At 42.3% G+C, this 15,555-nt stretch overlaps 1 protein-coding gene across 1 annotated transcript in view; it reads left to right on the top strand.

Moving 5' to 3' along the window:
- The window catches only part of CTNNA1 (catenin alpha 1), a 274,271-nt gene that overhangs the window by 61,733 nt on the left and 196,983 nt on the right, over positions 1-15,555 (top strand). The window contains exon 2 of the mRNA XM_089657034.1: positions 3,336-3,439. Within this exon, the coding sequence (XP_089513160.1) occupies positions 3,338-3,439 (102 nt within the window). The 5' untranslated portion in view covers positions 3,336-3,337. The remainder of the gene's footprint in view (positions 1-3,335; positions 3,440-15,555) is intronic.

The following is a 15,555-nucleotide window of genomic DNA, read 5'->3' as shown; positions in this document are numbered from 1 at the left end:
TCTCTCTCTCTCTGCCCCCTCTCCCCCCCTCTCTCTCTCTCTGCCCCCTCTCCCCCCTCTCTCTCTCTCTGCCCCCTCTCCCCCCCCCTCTCTCTCTGCCCCCTCTCCCCCCCTCTCTCTCTCTCTGCCCCCTCTCCCCCCCTCTCTCTCTCTCTGCCCCCTCTCCCCCCCCCCTCTCTCTCTCTGCCCCCTCCCCCCCCTCTCTCTCTCTCTGCCCCCTCCCCCCCCTCTCTCTCTCTCTGCCCCCTCCCCCCCCCCTCTCTCCCCCCCCTCCCCCCTCTCTCCCCCCCCTCCCCCCTCTCTTTACATTATACACAAATCTGACCCAACAAGGTGTCCTGCATTTACCGTAAATTTCGCTCGTTAAGACACACTTGGGGGGAAATGTCTTATGGAGCGGCCAGCCCAGTATTCCCGCCGCTGTTTTATGTCCATTCTCTGGTCATCTCATGTACTATGTCTGCAGTCTCTGGTCAAACTATAGTTTAAACAAAGTTTCAACTATAGTCCAGCCCTCCCAACGGTCTGAGGGACAGTGAACTGGCCCCCTATTTAAAAAGTTTGAGGACCCCTGATTTTGGCCCCCAAGGAAAATAATTCTCGGCAGATGTGCTTCCTTTTGATGGTAAAGGAGAGCTGCTAACTGCAGCTGCGAAGGCGCTTTGTGAAGCTTCTAGATGGTGTTGCTGAGATCTTCCCCCTCCCCAATCAAAAAAGGCTATTTATTTAATGTCATTTTTTTCTAGTTCCATCAGTATTTCTGGATGGCAATATTTTTAAGTGAACTATAGGCAAAACATTTTATTTTTCTTTTTATTTTGGATGGACCAAGGGAGGGTTATAACTCCTGTCAGGTGTTGTGTTTTTTGTATTTTTTGCCATCTGTGTGCCCTTGTGGAGATTTCCCCTCACTTTCTGTCCCATAGCCGTATAGTTAGTGAGAGGAAATCCCTGCAGATTAAGGGCATTCCTTAGGATACCCTCAGGTCATCAGAACTAGTGTCTCCATTGGAAGATTCTCTTATAACTCCCTTGTGCATCTGACAACGCAGCATGTTTTCCGGTGCTTGATGCGATCATGCGATTTGGTGCAACTGCGTTTTGGAAAAAGGAGCTGTGGGCCTTATTTTTCCTGCGTTTCCCACAGATAGAGCAGCCCATTCAAATGAATGGGCTGCTGTGGCCAGGCAAACCAGACAAGCAGGACCTGCAATGAACCTAGCCTAAGAAGCACCTTTTATGGTCAGTCTTAAATCAAGTTAACCCTGAGAACACTGATCTAAAGATGGCTAATGCAATCCTGCATAAAAAAAAATACACTCCCATCCTTAACCAGTTGGCGCCCTGCCTATAGCCAGATGGCGGCCGGGCGAACACCTCGTCCCTCTGGGTGGACCCTATATGGCGTCCTTTTCGGAGCGCGCATTGCGCAGGGCCGCACTACGGTGCGATTTTGTCACTGGCCGTGTACCTTGGACACGGCCATTGACAGATCTGTGTACTGGCCATATGGCATCCTCCTGGGCATGCGCAGTTTGCGCGCCTGCAGAGCCGCGCAGCTGCACGATCTGTCACCGGCCACATACCTCGGACACGGCCGATGAAAGATCTGAGTACCGGCCCCGTTGCCGGTACCATGTGACCTGCTGTGACCAATCACAGCACGTCACATGACAGTTGTATGGCTTCCTTTCATGCCATCCATTGTATACAAGTGTGTCTAGCTGTGAATGATCACATGCACAAGCTGGGCTAATCACATCCCAGCTGTGTCATGTGATTAGCTGTGGCCCAATCACAGCTAATCACAAAAACCCTGAATGAATCGATTTCATTCAGGTGAATGCTTGCTTATAGGAAAGTAATTCTTTGCTATAAGCAAATTGTGTTAAAAATAAACAAAAAAAACAAACAAACTGATCACTTCCCCAAAGTAGCACAATGTTACTATGGTAACATTATACTACTTTGATCATAGTGAAATATGAAGAAAAAAAAATTTAATTAAAAATGTTATCTTTTTTTCGTACTGTCACCAGTCGGTGTCCCTGATCACCGCTATGCCAGTTATATAATGATGCTGTACTGGTGACAGTATGTGTAAGAGAAATTAAATTTTTTCATTTTCTGAAAAATTATGACAAAATTTACTTAAAATTCACCATGCCTCTTATTAAATACGCCGGACTGTCTACTTTGCAAAAAGGTTTCATTTGGGGGATATGTGTACTGTTCTGACATTCTTGGACCTCAAGAAATTAGATTGGCTGTGAGTACTTCAGAACTGATCAATTTTCAGATATATCCCATAGTTTGTGAACTCTCTAACTTTCCTACAGACTAAATCATAAATACTAATTTGGGTTATTTTCACCAAAGACATGTAGCAGAATACATTTTGGCCTAAATTTATGAAGAACAATTATTTATTTGCAAATTTTTAAATTTTTTTTTTTTTTTTTTTTTTGTTAATTTTGCAAAAAATAAAAACCCCAGTGGTGATTAAATACCACCAAAAGAAAGCTCTAGTTGTGTGAAGAAAATTATAAAATTTTAGTTTGGCTACAGTGTTGCATGATCGCCCAATTGTCATTCAAAATGTGAGAGTGCTGAAAATTGGCCTGGGCAGGAAGGGGGTAAAAGTGCCCTGTATGGAAGTGGTTAAAAAGGGGGGGAAAACTGCATCTCCAACAACCACCCAAAGCAATCCTAATGTTCCAAACGAACACAAAACCGAGTTCTTCCTCTACTTGAAACGTCATTCTTTTTTTGATGAATAGAACAGCTACATGTACCTCAGCTTAAACATTTACCAGCCACAGAGCCCTTGAAATACAAGACACTTTTTATGCCATCAGAAGACTGATGTACATTTACATCCTAAAACCATCAGTAACTGTGGCTTAAAATGTTTTGACTGTGTCCTCATCCCAATCTTCCTTTTATGACAGTGAAGCATGGAGCCTTGTCACCTACCCTGGCCAACCCAAATGGGACTTAAGCTCTAACTCCATGTCCTTCAGAGCATCTCCAACAATACTTGTTGAGCAGATTCACTTACTACTCGGAACAGAAAAGGGTACTATCGTACATGGACCACCTACAGAATAACCGCCTCAACTCGTACTACCATAAAGCAATACTGACTAGACCAAGCCATGCGGTCTTCAATAACCCATCAGCACCCACTTTTTTACAGCCAAAACTCACAGCAATGCTTCCTGTCACAATCCCTTTTTTTCTGTCTTTTTCCCTCCAAATTAGTTGTTTTAGGTTTGTATTTAATGCTGCTTATTTATAGTGTTTATACTTTTTTTTTTTTTTTTATCCTTTAGAAATGACTCTAAACACTGGAAATATCAATTTTAAATGGGATCCAAAGAGCTTAGAAATCCGTACCCTGGCAGTTGAGCGACTGCTTGAACCTCTTGTTACCCAGGTATGTAAGCTGACCTTGTCCAGAATTCTATGTTTGCTGCCAGCTGTTGGTTACAGTATCATAGGATGTTCTTTAAAGAATATCCTAAAGACAAAACATTTTTTAGTCATACAGCACAGGACATAGATCTTTTAGTTTTTCACTATGAGCTGGGTTATATGTAGCTACCGTTTGGGTGATTGGACACTGGCAAAAGAAATGGCTGTAGGGACATCCCCCTGTCCCAGTTGGGCTCAGTTTTTAGCTAGTGTCTTTAGACAATGGACCTCTTCTCACTACTGAGATCAGCTTACCTCTCTTTTATCGAGATTCCTGGCTGCACCCTCCTAGTATGTTCAGGTTTCTTCCCATAAGAAGGCTTGTGCTTCTGCAGTTTGACCTTCTACTTCATAGGTTTGAAATTTTCCTTTCATCCCCCTCATGCCTGTTTTGTTCTGGTAATTCAAGGGAGCCAAGTTTTTTGTTCTGGTCCCCACTCCAGTAAAGCAGCACCTCAACTTTTTGGAGTAGGTGGGTTGTCTCTTGGCCTTCTGATATCAGAAAATCTGATATCTGGCTCCTGAGTGTCATTTCCATGGGCTACAAACTGGAGGTTTGGACGAGTGTCCTATTGTAGGGGAACGTTGCCTTGTCCCCATCAAGGAACCACTTTAGGCCTCATGCACATAGGGTGTCTAAAAAAGCCCCGCTGAATGCGGCAGGGGAAGGGGGGGATGCAGACAAGCAGAACCACCCCTTTTGGGTGGAGTTCTGCTTTAAGCTCCTCTACTGAACGCACAGTTTTTTTTTTTTTTTTTTTTCCATCCTGTAAACACTCCTCTTATAAAATGCCTGTAAAAGCCTATGTGTGCATAGACACATGGGCTTACATAGAGGTGCTTTTACAGGCTGGGAAAAAAACTCAACTCCAGTAAAAGTGGCATTTAGGCTGGCCATACATTATACAATTATCTGCAGATTTTTGGTTTAGATTTACCAAAAACCATATAATAGGAGGACAAACCTAAACAACACTTTCAGTTGTATCCAATTAGGCAGGCCCTTGCACTACATAGTTGAAGGTAAATCTAAAGGAAATTGGGCAGAAAATCTGCAGATAATTGTATAATGTATGGCCAGCCTTAAGCTCTGTTTGCATTTCCCCTTTCTACCTCAAGAACACTGTGGAGTTGATTTGCTAAATCTGGTGCAGCTGTGCATGGTAGCCATCGGTTTCTAGCTTCAATTTGTTCAATTAAGCTCTGAGAAAAAACATTCAAACAATTGGTTTCTAAGCAGAGCTGCACCAGATTTTACACTTTCCGGTTTTAGTAAATCAACCCCATTGTGTATTTTGTAGGAGTATGATCACCATTAGTAATTTGTTGACCTTCCCTGTCCACAGCCCTCCCTTGGTTTTCACTAAGATTTTTGCCATGGTCTCAGCTCTGCTTAAAGTATAAGTTCACCTTTTGTAAATAAATAAATGCACATCTTTTTGCATGTAAAAATGTGTATTTATTATTTATTTTTAACTAGGAGCCTAAAATGCATTGCCATGCAGGACTTCTGCAAACCTGTCTGTATACATGTGTGCTTGTACCTCATACGAGCAGGAAGATATACACAGGAAGAGAGAATGCACTACCACAGCACTCAACAGCGCTGTGGTAGTTCATGAAGAACTGCAAGCCAACAGCCTCGAAAGGCTGTCAAGATTTTGTAGTTTTTTTTAATTTTTTTTATTTGTGACAGCAGACTGGGCAGAAGATCTGCGGGGGGGCAGCTGCAGTGCTAACATGTTACACCCTGAATATGGGTGTAACATGTTAGAAAAGGTGAACTTATTTAATTCCCAGGGTATAGACATTGTGGGTTACCTCAACCCATAGTTCAGAGAACAGTGCAGTCTCTGTAGACCTTCAGTTGGATGCTCAGCCTTCAGAAGTCATTGCCGATTCACTGATTAGCGTATATAGGCCTGACATTGGATACAGCCCTCCAAAGGAAACCAACACCAGCACTCTAATCTTTATGCTCAACATGGAAAACAGTGTCTCACTTGGTGAGGTGCAGCCCTCTAAAGATGGGGGGGGGGGGGGGAGTCTTGATACTAGCAAAAGAAAAACACAAAAGGGCGCACTCTCCTCGTGCATTACCGTGGTTACAAATTGATTTATTAAAAACGTAACAAATGGATACTCACAAAACAAATGTAACAAACGAACATGAAGCCAAATGGGTCAATGTCACATGACCGAATGTCAGGGCAGGAGCCGAGGAACGGACAGGCAGGCCTAACAATGTAACGCACTGGCTGAGGACAACCACCACCCACAGACCGAAGTCCCTCAGGGCGCGGAGTCTAAGTCCCAGGCTGCCCCTGATGGTGGGGATGGACTTGACGCAGCCAGGAACCAGGTCGCGGCCCCCCGAGACACCTCAGCTGCGGTAATGGCCGCCGCCAATGGCGTGTAGCTGGTGGAAGAGACAAAAGAGTAGTCAGACAGGCCGGGGTCAATAACAACAGGACAAAACAGTACAGGACAGCAGACGAGAATCACAGGTCACGAGCCGGGTTCAGCAACAGAGGGTCAGATCAAAGGAGAATACAAAGAATAGTCAAGTCACAAGCCGAATCAGATACCAGGAGAGTCACGAGAGTCAGAACAGAGTAATAGCAACACAAAGACACAAGACACAAGTGCTATGAGCATGTGCGGGCCACAGGCTTATATGTCATCAGCCACGCCCCTCTGGGGGATGGACCTCAGAGACCTGAAGGCATAAAAGGATTCCCACCATGCACAGCAGAATCCAAGATGGACGCCAGCACATGGAGTAACATAACCTCAGGGAAAAGGTAGGACCTTGACACCGAAGTCCTGTGATGATGGTGCCCGGTGGGGAAAAGCTGACGCGTTTCAGAAGTTTGAACTCACTTTTTCAAGGATAAGATGGTAGGGAAGCCCATGCTCCATATATACAGTGAAGGAAATACGTATTTGATCCCCTGCTGATTTTGAATCTTTGCCCACTCACAAAAAAAATGATCAGTCTAAAAATAGAATGGTAGGTATTGTAACACTGAGAGACAGAATAGCAGCAAAAAATTGTAAAGAAATGCATGTGTAACAAATTGTGCACTGATTTGCATGTTTGAGGGAAATAGGGGATCAAATACTTATCATTCAGCAGGATTTCTGGCTACCAGGTTTCTTTGATACAGTTAGCAAGCTGAGATTAGAAGCAGTCTCCTAAATGGAATGCTGCTAATCTCATTTTGTTACCTGTATAAAAGACACCTGTCCGCGGGAGCAATCAATCAGATTCCAAACTCTCTACCATGGCAAAGACCAAAGAGCTGTCTAAGGATGTCAGGGAAAATATTGTAGACCTACACAAGGCTGGACTGAGCTACCAAACGATTGCAAAGCAGCTTGGTGAGAAGGTGACAACAGTTGTTGCAATCATTTGCAAATGGAAGAAACACAAAACAACTGTCAGGTCTGGTGCACCATGCAAGATCTCACCTCGTGGAGTGTCAATGATCATGAGAACAGTGAGGAATCATCCCAGAACTACACGTGAGGATCTTGTCAATGATCTCCAGGCAGCTGAGACCAGTGTCACCAAGAAAACAATTGGTAACACACTACGTCAACAAGGATTGAAATCCTGCAGTGCCCGCAAGGTCCCTCTGCTCAAGAAAGCACATGTCCAGGCCTGTCTGAAGTTTACCACTGAACATGAAGCAGAGGACAACTGGTTGAAAGTGTTGTAGTCAGATGAGACCAAAATCAAGCTCTTTGGCATCAACGCAACTCGTGTGTTTGGAGGAGGAGGAATGCTGCCTATGACCCCAAGAACACCATTCCAACTGTAAAACATGGTGGTGGAAACATTCTGCTTTTGGAGGTGCTTTTCTGCTAAGGTGACAGGACAACTGCACTGTATCAAAGGGGCAATGGATGGGGCAATATATCATCAAATCTTGGGTGAGAAACTTCTTCCCTCAGCCAGGGCATTGAAAATGGGTCGTGGATGGGTGTTCCAGCATGACAATGACCCAAAACACACGGCCAAGGCATCAAAGGAGTGGCTCAAGAAGAAGCACATTAAGGTCCTGGAGTGGCCTAGCCAGTCTCCAGACCTTAATCCGTTTGGCAACTCGAACTTTCAGCTCCCTCCACAGATTTTCAAACATCAGCCACCAAACCTTAATGACTTGGAGAGGATCTGCCAAGAGTGGGCCAAAATCCCTCCTGAGATGTGTGCAAACCTGGTGGCCAACTACAGGAAACGTCTGACCTCTGTGATTGCTAACAAGGGATTTGCCACCAAGTACTAAGTCATGTTTTGTGAAGGGGATCAAATACTTATTTTGCTCATGAACATGACAAACAATTGAGTACTGTCCGTGATACTTTTTTTATTTGCACTAACATACAATGTTACACAGCTCATTGAATTCATACTTACACATGACTACTTTGCCTTAAATAAAGACATCTATCTTCAATGTATGGGTACTTTGATGGGAAGTAAAATGGCACCCCAATATGCCAATTTATTTATGGCTGACCTGGTGGAAGAATTCCTGAACAGCATGGAACAAAAACCATACAGATACTATTGCTATATTGATGATATTTTCATCATATGGACAGAAGGTGAAGAAAACCTAAAACAATTGTACTCATTGATCAACACTTTTCATCGATCAAACTAAAAATGGAATACTCACACACAAGTCAACTTCCAAGACACCACAGTATACATCAGGGATGACACGCTTCACACCTCCAATATACAGGAAACCCACTGACAGATGCAACTACCTCCACAGTTCTAGCTTCCACCCCCAACACACGAAACGTGCCATCATACACAGTCAGGCCATTAGATACCACCGAATATGTTCTGACCCAAGAGACAGAAATAAACATCTCGGGACACTAGCAGACTCCTTCCATAAGAAAGGTTACAAGGATAAAACTATCAACACCAGCATAAACACAGCCTTGAGAACCCGAAGGGAAAATCTACTTAAGTACAAAGAGAAAAAAACAAACAACCGTGTACCTTTTTAGTAACCACATACAACCCAGCACTAGAAGGGATAAGAAAAATAATCAAAGATTTACATCCCATCACAACAGAGGATGGAACTCTGAAAGAAATATTCCAGCAACCACCAATACTGGCCTTCAGACAACCCCCTAACCTCAGAAAAACTAATCAGTAGGAAACTTCCTTCTGATTATGAGGTCACAAATAATGGAAGCACACCCTGCAATAAAAAACAATGCAAACTGTGCAACCAAATCAATCCATCAAAAATTGTCACACACTCAAAAGGGATCTTCAATATCTCTGGATCATACAGCTGCACCTCCAGTAATGTTGTGTACCTTATCCAGTGCAGAAAGTGTAGCAAAGGATCTTATGTTGGTGAAACAGGACAGAAGTTGCAAACAAGGATGAATTTGCACAGACATAACATAAAGAAGATAACTTTTGCACACCTGTGGGACACCATTTCGCACAACCAGACCACACTTTGGGAGACGTAAATGTTTTAGTTCTGAAAGGAAATTTCTAATCCATTCAGAAAAGAAAAACTTTTGAACGAAGAATGATAATTCTATTTGACACAAGAGAACGCCTGAATTTGGACATGGGAGTCCTCAGTCATTATCCAACATTTTTATGACTCTCTCTGTGATTGTTGTTGTTCCCCCCCCCCCCCCTCCCCCAAGTCTTTGCTTTTGCTTTGCTGTATCCTCATCTCCAACTTCTAACATTCTGCAAATACATTGTAATAGTACTGCTCAGACCTTGAAGAAGGGGACATACCCCGAAAGCTTGTCCTCAAAATTGTATGTTAGTGCAAATAAAGTATCACGGACCGTACTCAATTTCTGTTGCAAGTGCACTAATATGGCTACAATCACCTCAAGCCTCATGAACATGCAAATCAGTGGATAATGTGTTAGACATTCATTTCTTTTGAATTTCGTGTTGCCATTCTGTCTCTCAGTGTTACAATATACCTACCATTCGATTTTTAGACTGATCATTTCTTTGTGAGTGGGCAAACATTCAAAATCAACAGGGGATCAAATACTTTTTTCCTTCACTGTAGAGAGAATTACTGATTGAAATCATCACCACACCCCCTCCAAGTAAAATGGCCCCACTGCTGGGTCCTAAACCTATTTTCTGCATGTCACTTCCATGAATTAAATAAAATGAAATCAATGGTGCTTATACTAAGATGTGCGCAAACAGTGCACTGTATGCCACAAGCATAAATTATATGAAAGACTTACTGTATGTGGTATTATGCCCCTTAAATGGAGAAGAGGTGGAGAGGACTGTGCAGTCTAAGAATCTGGAGTGTGTGAAGACATGTGGAGCACACGCTGTGATGGCACTGGACGTCACTCCGGGAACTGTGCATGCGCGCCACTGGGAATAGTGCAGGGCACACGTGCCATCTCAAAAACAGCCACCGGATGTGCATCATCTGTAGGGTGGAAGTGCACCAAGAAAATGGGCAAAGAAAGCATATGACCGCTTCCAAACAGAGGGAAGGGAATGTTAAGGGGCCAGAGACAAATGGCAATGATACTGAAAATGTAATTTTATACAGATAAAATGTTTGGGGGCGGGGGAAGTATAATGGATGGTGGAGGGGGTGAAGAGAAGTCCTAAATATGTGCTACATGGACTGACCACATGAAAATCTATATATAAAGTGTGTAAATTAAAACAGAGGGGATTTCAGAAGCACAATAACAATTATGGATAACAAATACATAAGCTGCCTGTATTTTTCTTGTGGTTACCTATGGGTATTCCGAACAATTCTTCTGGCAGTTGTGGCTGCAATCTTTCTTGGTCTACCTGACCTTGGCTTGTTATCAAGAGATCCCCGAACTTTCCACTTCTTAATAGGTGATTTTAACAGTACTGATTGGCATATTCAAGGCTTTGGACATCTTTTTATGTCCTTTTCCATCTTTATTAAGCTCCATTACCTTGTTACACAGGACTTTTGACAGTTTTTTTTTTTCCTGATCCCAATGGCTCAGTATCTAGCCTAGTCAGTGCTTTCACATAAGAGCTAACAAACTCATTGACTATTTATACACTGACACTAATTGCAATTTAAAAAGCAACTGATGTGCGACATTAACCTCTAATTGGCATTTTAACCCGTGTGTGTCACCTTGTGTGTCTGTACCAGGGCCAAACATTCCAGGGTATGTAAACTTTTGATCTGGGCCATTTGGGTGATTTCTGTTATCGTGATTTAAAAAGGTGCCAAACAACTATTTGATAATAAATGGCTTCATATGATCCTCATCCTTCAATAAAAGAGCATTTTATGGCATGATCAGTCATATTTTCAATATCAATACCAAAATTTCACAATTTCTGCCAGGGTATGTACACTTTTGAGCACAACTGTAGGTGCATATATAAATAGTAATATCTCTAACCTGTTAGATAAAAATGAAGATAAAATAAAAAAATTACTGATGTGAATATGCAATATATATGTAAAGTGCTGTGTAAATTGACGGTGCTATAGAAGTACCTATAATAAAATAAATAGTATAAAGTATTTTATTTAATTTTTATCCAAAGTCATACTGACCGAATGAGGAATACAGAGAATGCTAAGGGAAACTGGATGAAATGAAAATTTGTATTTTATCAGACCAAAATGGGGTGGGCAAAAATGTAATGTGAATCCGCACCCAAAACGATGTCCGTGTGTGGAGACAAACTGAGACACCTCCCAGATGGCCAATGGGATAGAGAACCATCTGGAGAGCAAATATTTATTCTCCTGAGCTTATGTGGAGGAAAATGATAGGTACCTGGCACCAAGGAGTGTGACAAGGTGCTACACCAGAACTCCAGTGTAAAGACCTGCAAAAAGAAATATGAAGACCACTAGCAGTGGCTATGAATAGCGCCACCTCCAGAGGATGTACCAGTCAAAGAAGAGACTGGATATCTAATGTGGTATTGAAGCCCTTAGGAACCAGTGAACCAAGCTGATGTGTCCAAAAGGATTCCCTTCTGCACAGCTTACGGAACTTTCTACCCGTATCTGTATCACACCTAGTATGGCTTCTATGCCAAATACTGAGTCCCTTGGGACTTTCGTTATGTACATCACTGAATTGGCAAGACACCTTGTGTTTTCCCATCTACTCCAAGAAATGTATTTTTTCTGTGCCATATGTGTTCAAATGCTCCACAATTGGGCACCCCACATCTATCGCTGCCTTTTTGGTCAAACTGAGTGCTTGGTGGAAAGAGTCGCTCTGCTAGGAGCTATTATACTTTTCAAATCCTTGAGACGACGAAATATCACTTCTGGCTGTGGAGGGATGTGCCCAGAGAGAAGAGGGTCCTGAACCAGGATTCCCCAATTTGTGGAGGATTCTCTTGATAAAGGCTTTCTGGTTGAACCTAGCGCAGAACGCTGCACGATGTTGGTTGGATGTTATGCGTGTCCCTGACTTAGATTCCATGTTGGAATCTCCCTTGGTGCCTGTCCTACTAGAATATTATTTTCTGTATTTATTGTATGCCTCATCAATCTTGGTAGCTGCATAGCCCTTCTCCAAAAACTTCTTTCTCAAGATCAGACTTTGTGTGTCATAATCCTCAACTAAGGTGCAGGTCCTGCTCAGTCTACAAAATTGTTCCAGAGGAACATTGTTTGTCCATCTGGGATGATGGTGGCTCTCAGCATGCAGATATGAGTTGCCTGCTTTTGGACACTATTCATGAATCGGGCACAATCCTAAGTTCAAAGTCTATTGTCATTCACAACATGTGTGAATTCGATGCCAGAAGTATTTGATAGGCAATATTGTATGAACTCATTTAGTATGACCAAAGGGCCATCCCAAATGAGTATCTCATTTATGTAACTTGCATAGAGATTAGCACCAGATTTACTGCGAAAGGATTATGGTTCCAAATATGGTGTTCCCAAAGGCCAATAAACAGGTTAGCATAGCTTGGGGCAACTCTGGCTCCCATAACTGTGCCCTTGATTTGCCTATAGAATTGACCAGTGAAGGTGAAATAGTTGTGGGTGAAAGTGAACTTTATGCACTTGAGTAGGAATGAGATCTGGGAAGGGTGCAAGGAGTTGACCCTGGAAAGGAGGTATTGTACTGCTTGTAGTCCATACTCGTGTTGAATACTAGTGTATAATGATCACACATCCAAGGACACCCACCTGTACCCCTCATGCCACTAGTAACTGGACAGAATTTCAATCATGTGGCCAGAGTCTCTCATATAGGAAGGTAATTGTGTGACCAAATCTTGTAAGAAATAATATAATTGCCAAGATTATTGCTGAAGCTGTCGATCCCGGAAATAATAGGTGGGCCGGGAGGGTTGGTTTCACTTTTGTGAATTTTTGGGATATGATAGAAATGTGGTGTCATGGGGAAAGGTCTAAATAAAAATGACTCCTTATTTCGAAACTATCTTGTTCTGGACAGCTGAGTCAACCAGGTTCCTAAGGGCCAGTTTATATCACGAGATGGGATCCCTAGGAAGAGGCTCATATGTGTCTTTATCTCCCAGGAGTCGGGCCGCTTCTGCTAAATAGGCCTCCTTGTCTTGAATGACAAGTCCACATACTTTATTTGCCTGTATGATGACAATAGGTTATTTTTCAAATTCTCAAGGGATCTTCTATCTGTAGGGGACATGCTAGCACAATGATTTTCTGTTGATTTTTGACATATTACCTTAAACTCAGCATAAACCACCTCCTAGAAGGAAAAAATGTAGTTCCCTTTTAGCCCAATGGGGATGGAATGTTGATTTGGGCTTAAAAGGAGTATGTTGCAGTGAACCTATAAACGCATGGCCATGAGTGTCTCTAGACCAAGCACCAAATTCTTCAAGATCTCCAATTCCATCCTGATCTACACATCCCTCAACCCAAAGATCTTCTAAAACTTCCAGGGCTTCATCTTTAGAGACACTGGCATGGTCCAAATCTTTCTCATCCCTCATATCTTCCATTTCCATCCTTTTTATCCTGGGTGGAGACATTATCTTTTAACGTTGAGATTTTGTGTGAACCTGTTAAGGTCCACGAATAATTTGAATAGATTGGGAGGGTTATGGGGTGCCCTTCTATAGTAGTCTTAATTTCGGAATCGCTAAAGGACGCCTTAGAGAGATTGAAGTTTCATTATTTCAGTATCATTACTATTTATTGGTCTCTGGCCCCTTAACATTCCCTTCCTTCTGTTTGGAAGCTGTCATATGCTTTCCTTGCACATTTTCTCAGTGTACTTCCGCCCTACAGATGATGCACTTCCTGTGGTTGTGTTTGAGATGGCGCAAGCGCCCTGCACTATTCCCAGTGGCACACATGCGCAGTTCCCGGCTTTTTGTACCTGCATGAGGGTATTTTGGTCTTATGTTAGACTCCATTTATGTCAGTGCCATATGCCCAGCTTCTCTCCAGCAAACTACAACTTGTGGGACAAACCAACTCTCCCTTGAAATGCCCCATTCACGTCATCTGAAGGCCAGACTCCCTGATATGATGAATTTCCTTAAGACTGTATGAAAAAACATACTCTATCCACAAAATTTTACTAAATCTAATAAAATTGCCATAGAAATGTGCAGTACAGATAAATGAAATCTATTTAATATAGCAAGTTGTTCGTCCATGCACCATTCCACAAAAATGTGTCAGAAATCTGCACATCCGTGTGGTTAAGTGCCTGTGCTTCGCATCCTTAACAATGCACCCCAGTGGCTCAACTCACTCCTTGGACCATGATCAAATACACAGGAATTGCTTGGTACTTGATCTTCCTACACACTCAGGAAAGAATGTCCCATTCAGGAAAGTTCAGAAAGTTGAGAGAGCTCATGGTGTAAACCACAACCATTTATATAAAATGTCAAAATGGGAAGAGGAGGCTTATATCATAGGAATTGTTCCAACCTAATATATTGGAAAATATTTATCGATTTTAGATCTTTATTATATAGAGGGGTGTCTTGAGTCTTTAGAAGCCTTTTTTCAGTATTAAATATGTATTGATTTGGGCATATAGAGTAGGGAATTGCCTTAATTTTTTGCATTTGCTTTATCCTTAAAGAATTGTAAGCTCTTAACCCTCCTGTATTGAACTGTATTATTGCTGTATTGTCTCCCTTTATTTTGTAAAGCGCTGAGCAAACTGTTGGCGCTTTATAAATCCTGTATAATAATAATAATAGTGTCCACTCAGCTGATATCTAAATTCATTCTGACTCTTAGATGCTTGCATGACTAAATAAATATAGGTGGCGCCAGAACAAAAATATTAGTCCTGTCAATTTCGATATCAATAAAACCAGCTGCAAAGTCTGCCCTATGTGAATGTGCATACAGATACAAAAATACACAGACTGCGCTAGTAACAAATATAAAAATAAATAAAAGTGTCCGTGACAAAAATGTATCTAAATCATTATTAATCGCAAAAACATATCATAACAAAATTAAATCAATCATATGAAGTCCCAAAAAATTTTTTTAGTAGTGAAGATGAAAAAAATTCAACGAAATCCAAGTGAATCCACCACCAAATAGACTGAATAAACTCACCAGAGCAATATGCTGATTATGTTCTAAACCAGCATAAGCGCTTTTCTGCTCTGGGGGCAATGCTCTGTAGACAGTTGAAACACAGCTTTGGCTTGGAAAAAACGATTTCCTCTAACCCTGGAGCAATACTTTGCAGGAAACTGACTCTAGATCAGTGGTTCTCAACCTTTCTAATGCCGCGACCCCTTAATACAGTTCCTCATGTTGTGGTGACCCCCAACCATAAAATTATTTTCGTTGCTACTTCATAACTGTAATTTTGCAGTGGGAGGAGTAGTGCCACATCATTGGTGTCAGTGGAAGGAGTAGTGCCCCATCACTGATGTCAGTGGGATGAATAGTGCCCCATCGTTGGTATCAGTGGGAGGAATAGTGCCCCATCACTGGTGTCAGTGGGAGGAATAGTGCCCCATCACTGGTGTCAGTGGGAGGAATAGTGCCCCATCGTTGGTATCAGTGGGAGGAA

This window comes from Staurois parvus, unplaced genomic scaffold (assembly GCF_062004578.1).
Source record: "Staurois parvus isolate SC_StPar_1 unplaced genomic scaffold, SC_StPar_1.0 ptg000958l, whole genome shotgun sequence".
Lineage (NCBI taxonomy): Eukaryota > Metazoa > Chordata > Amphibia > Anura > Ranidae > Staurois > Staurois parvus.
This window is presented reverse-complemented; position numbering and strand designations above follow the sequence as displayed.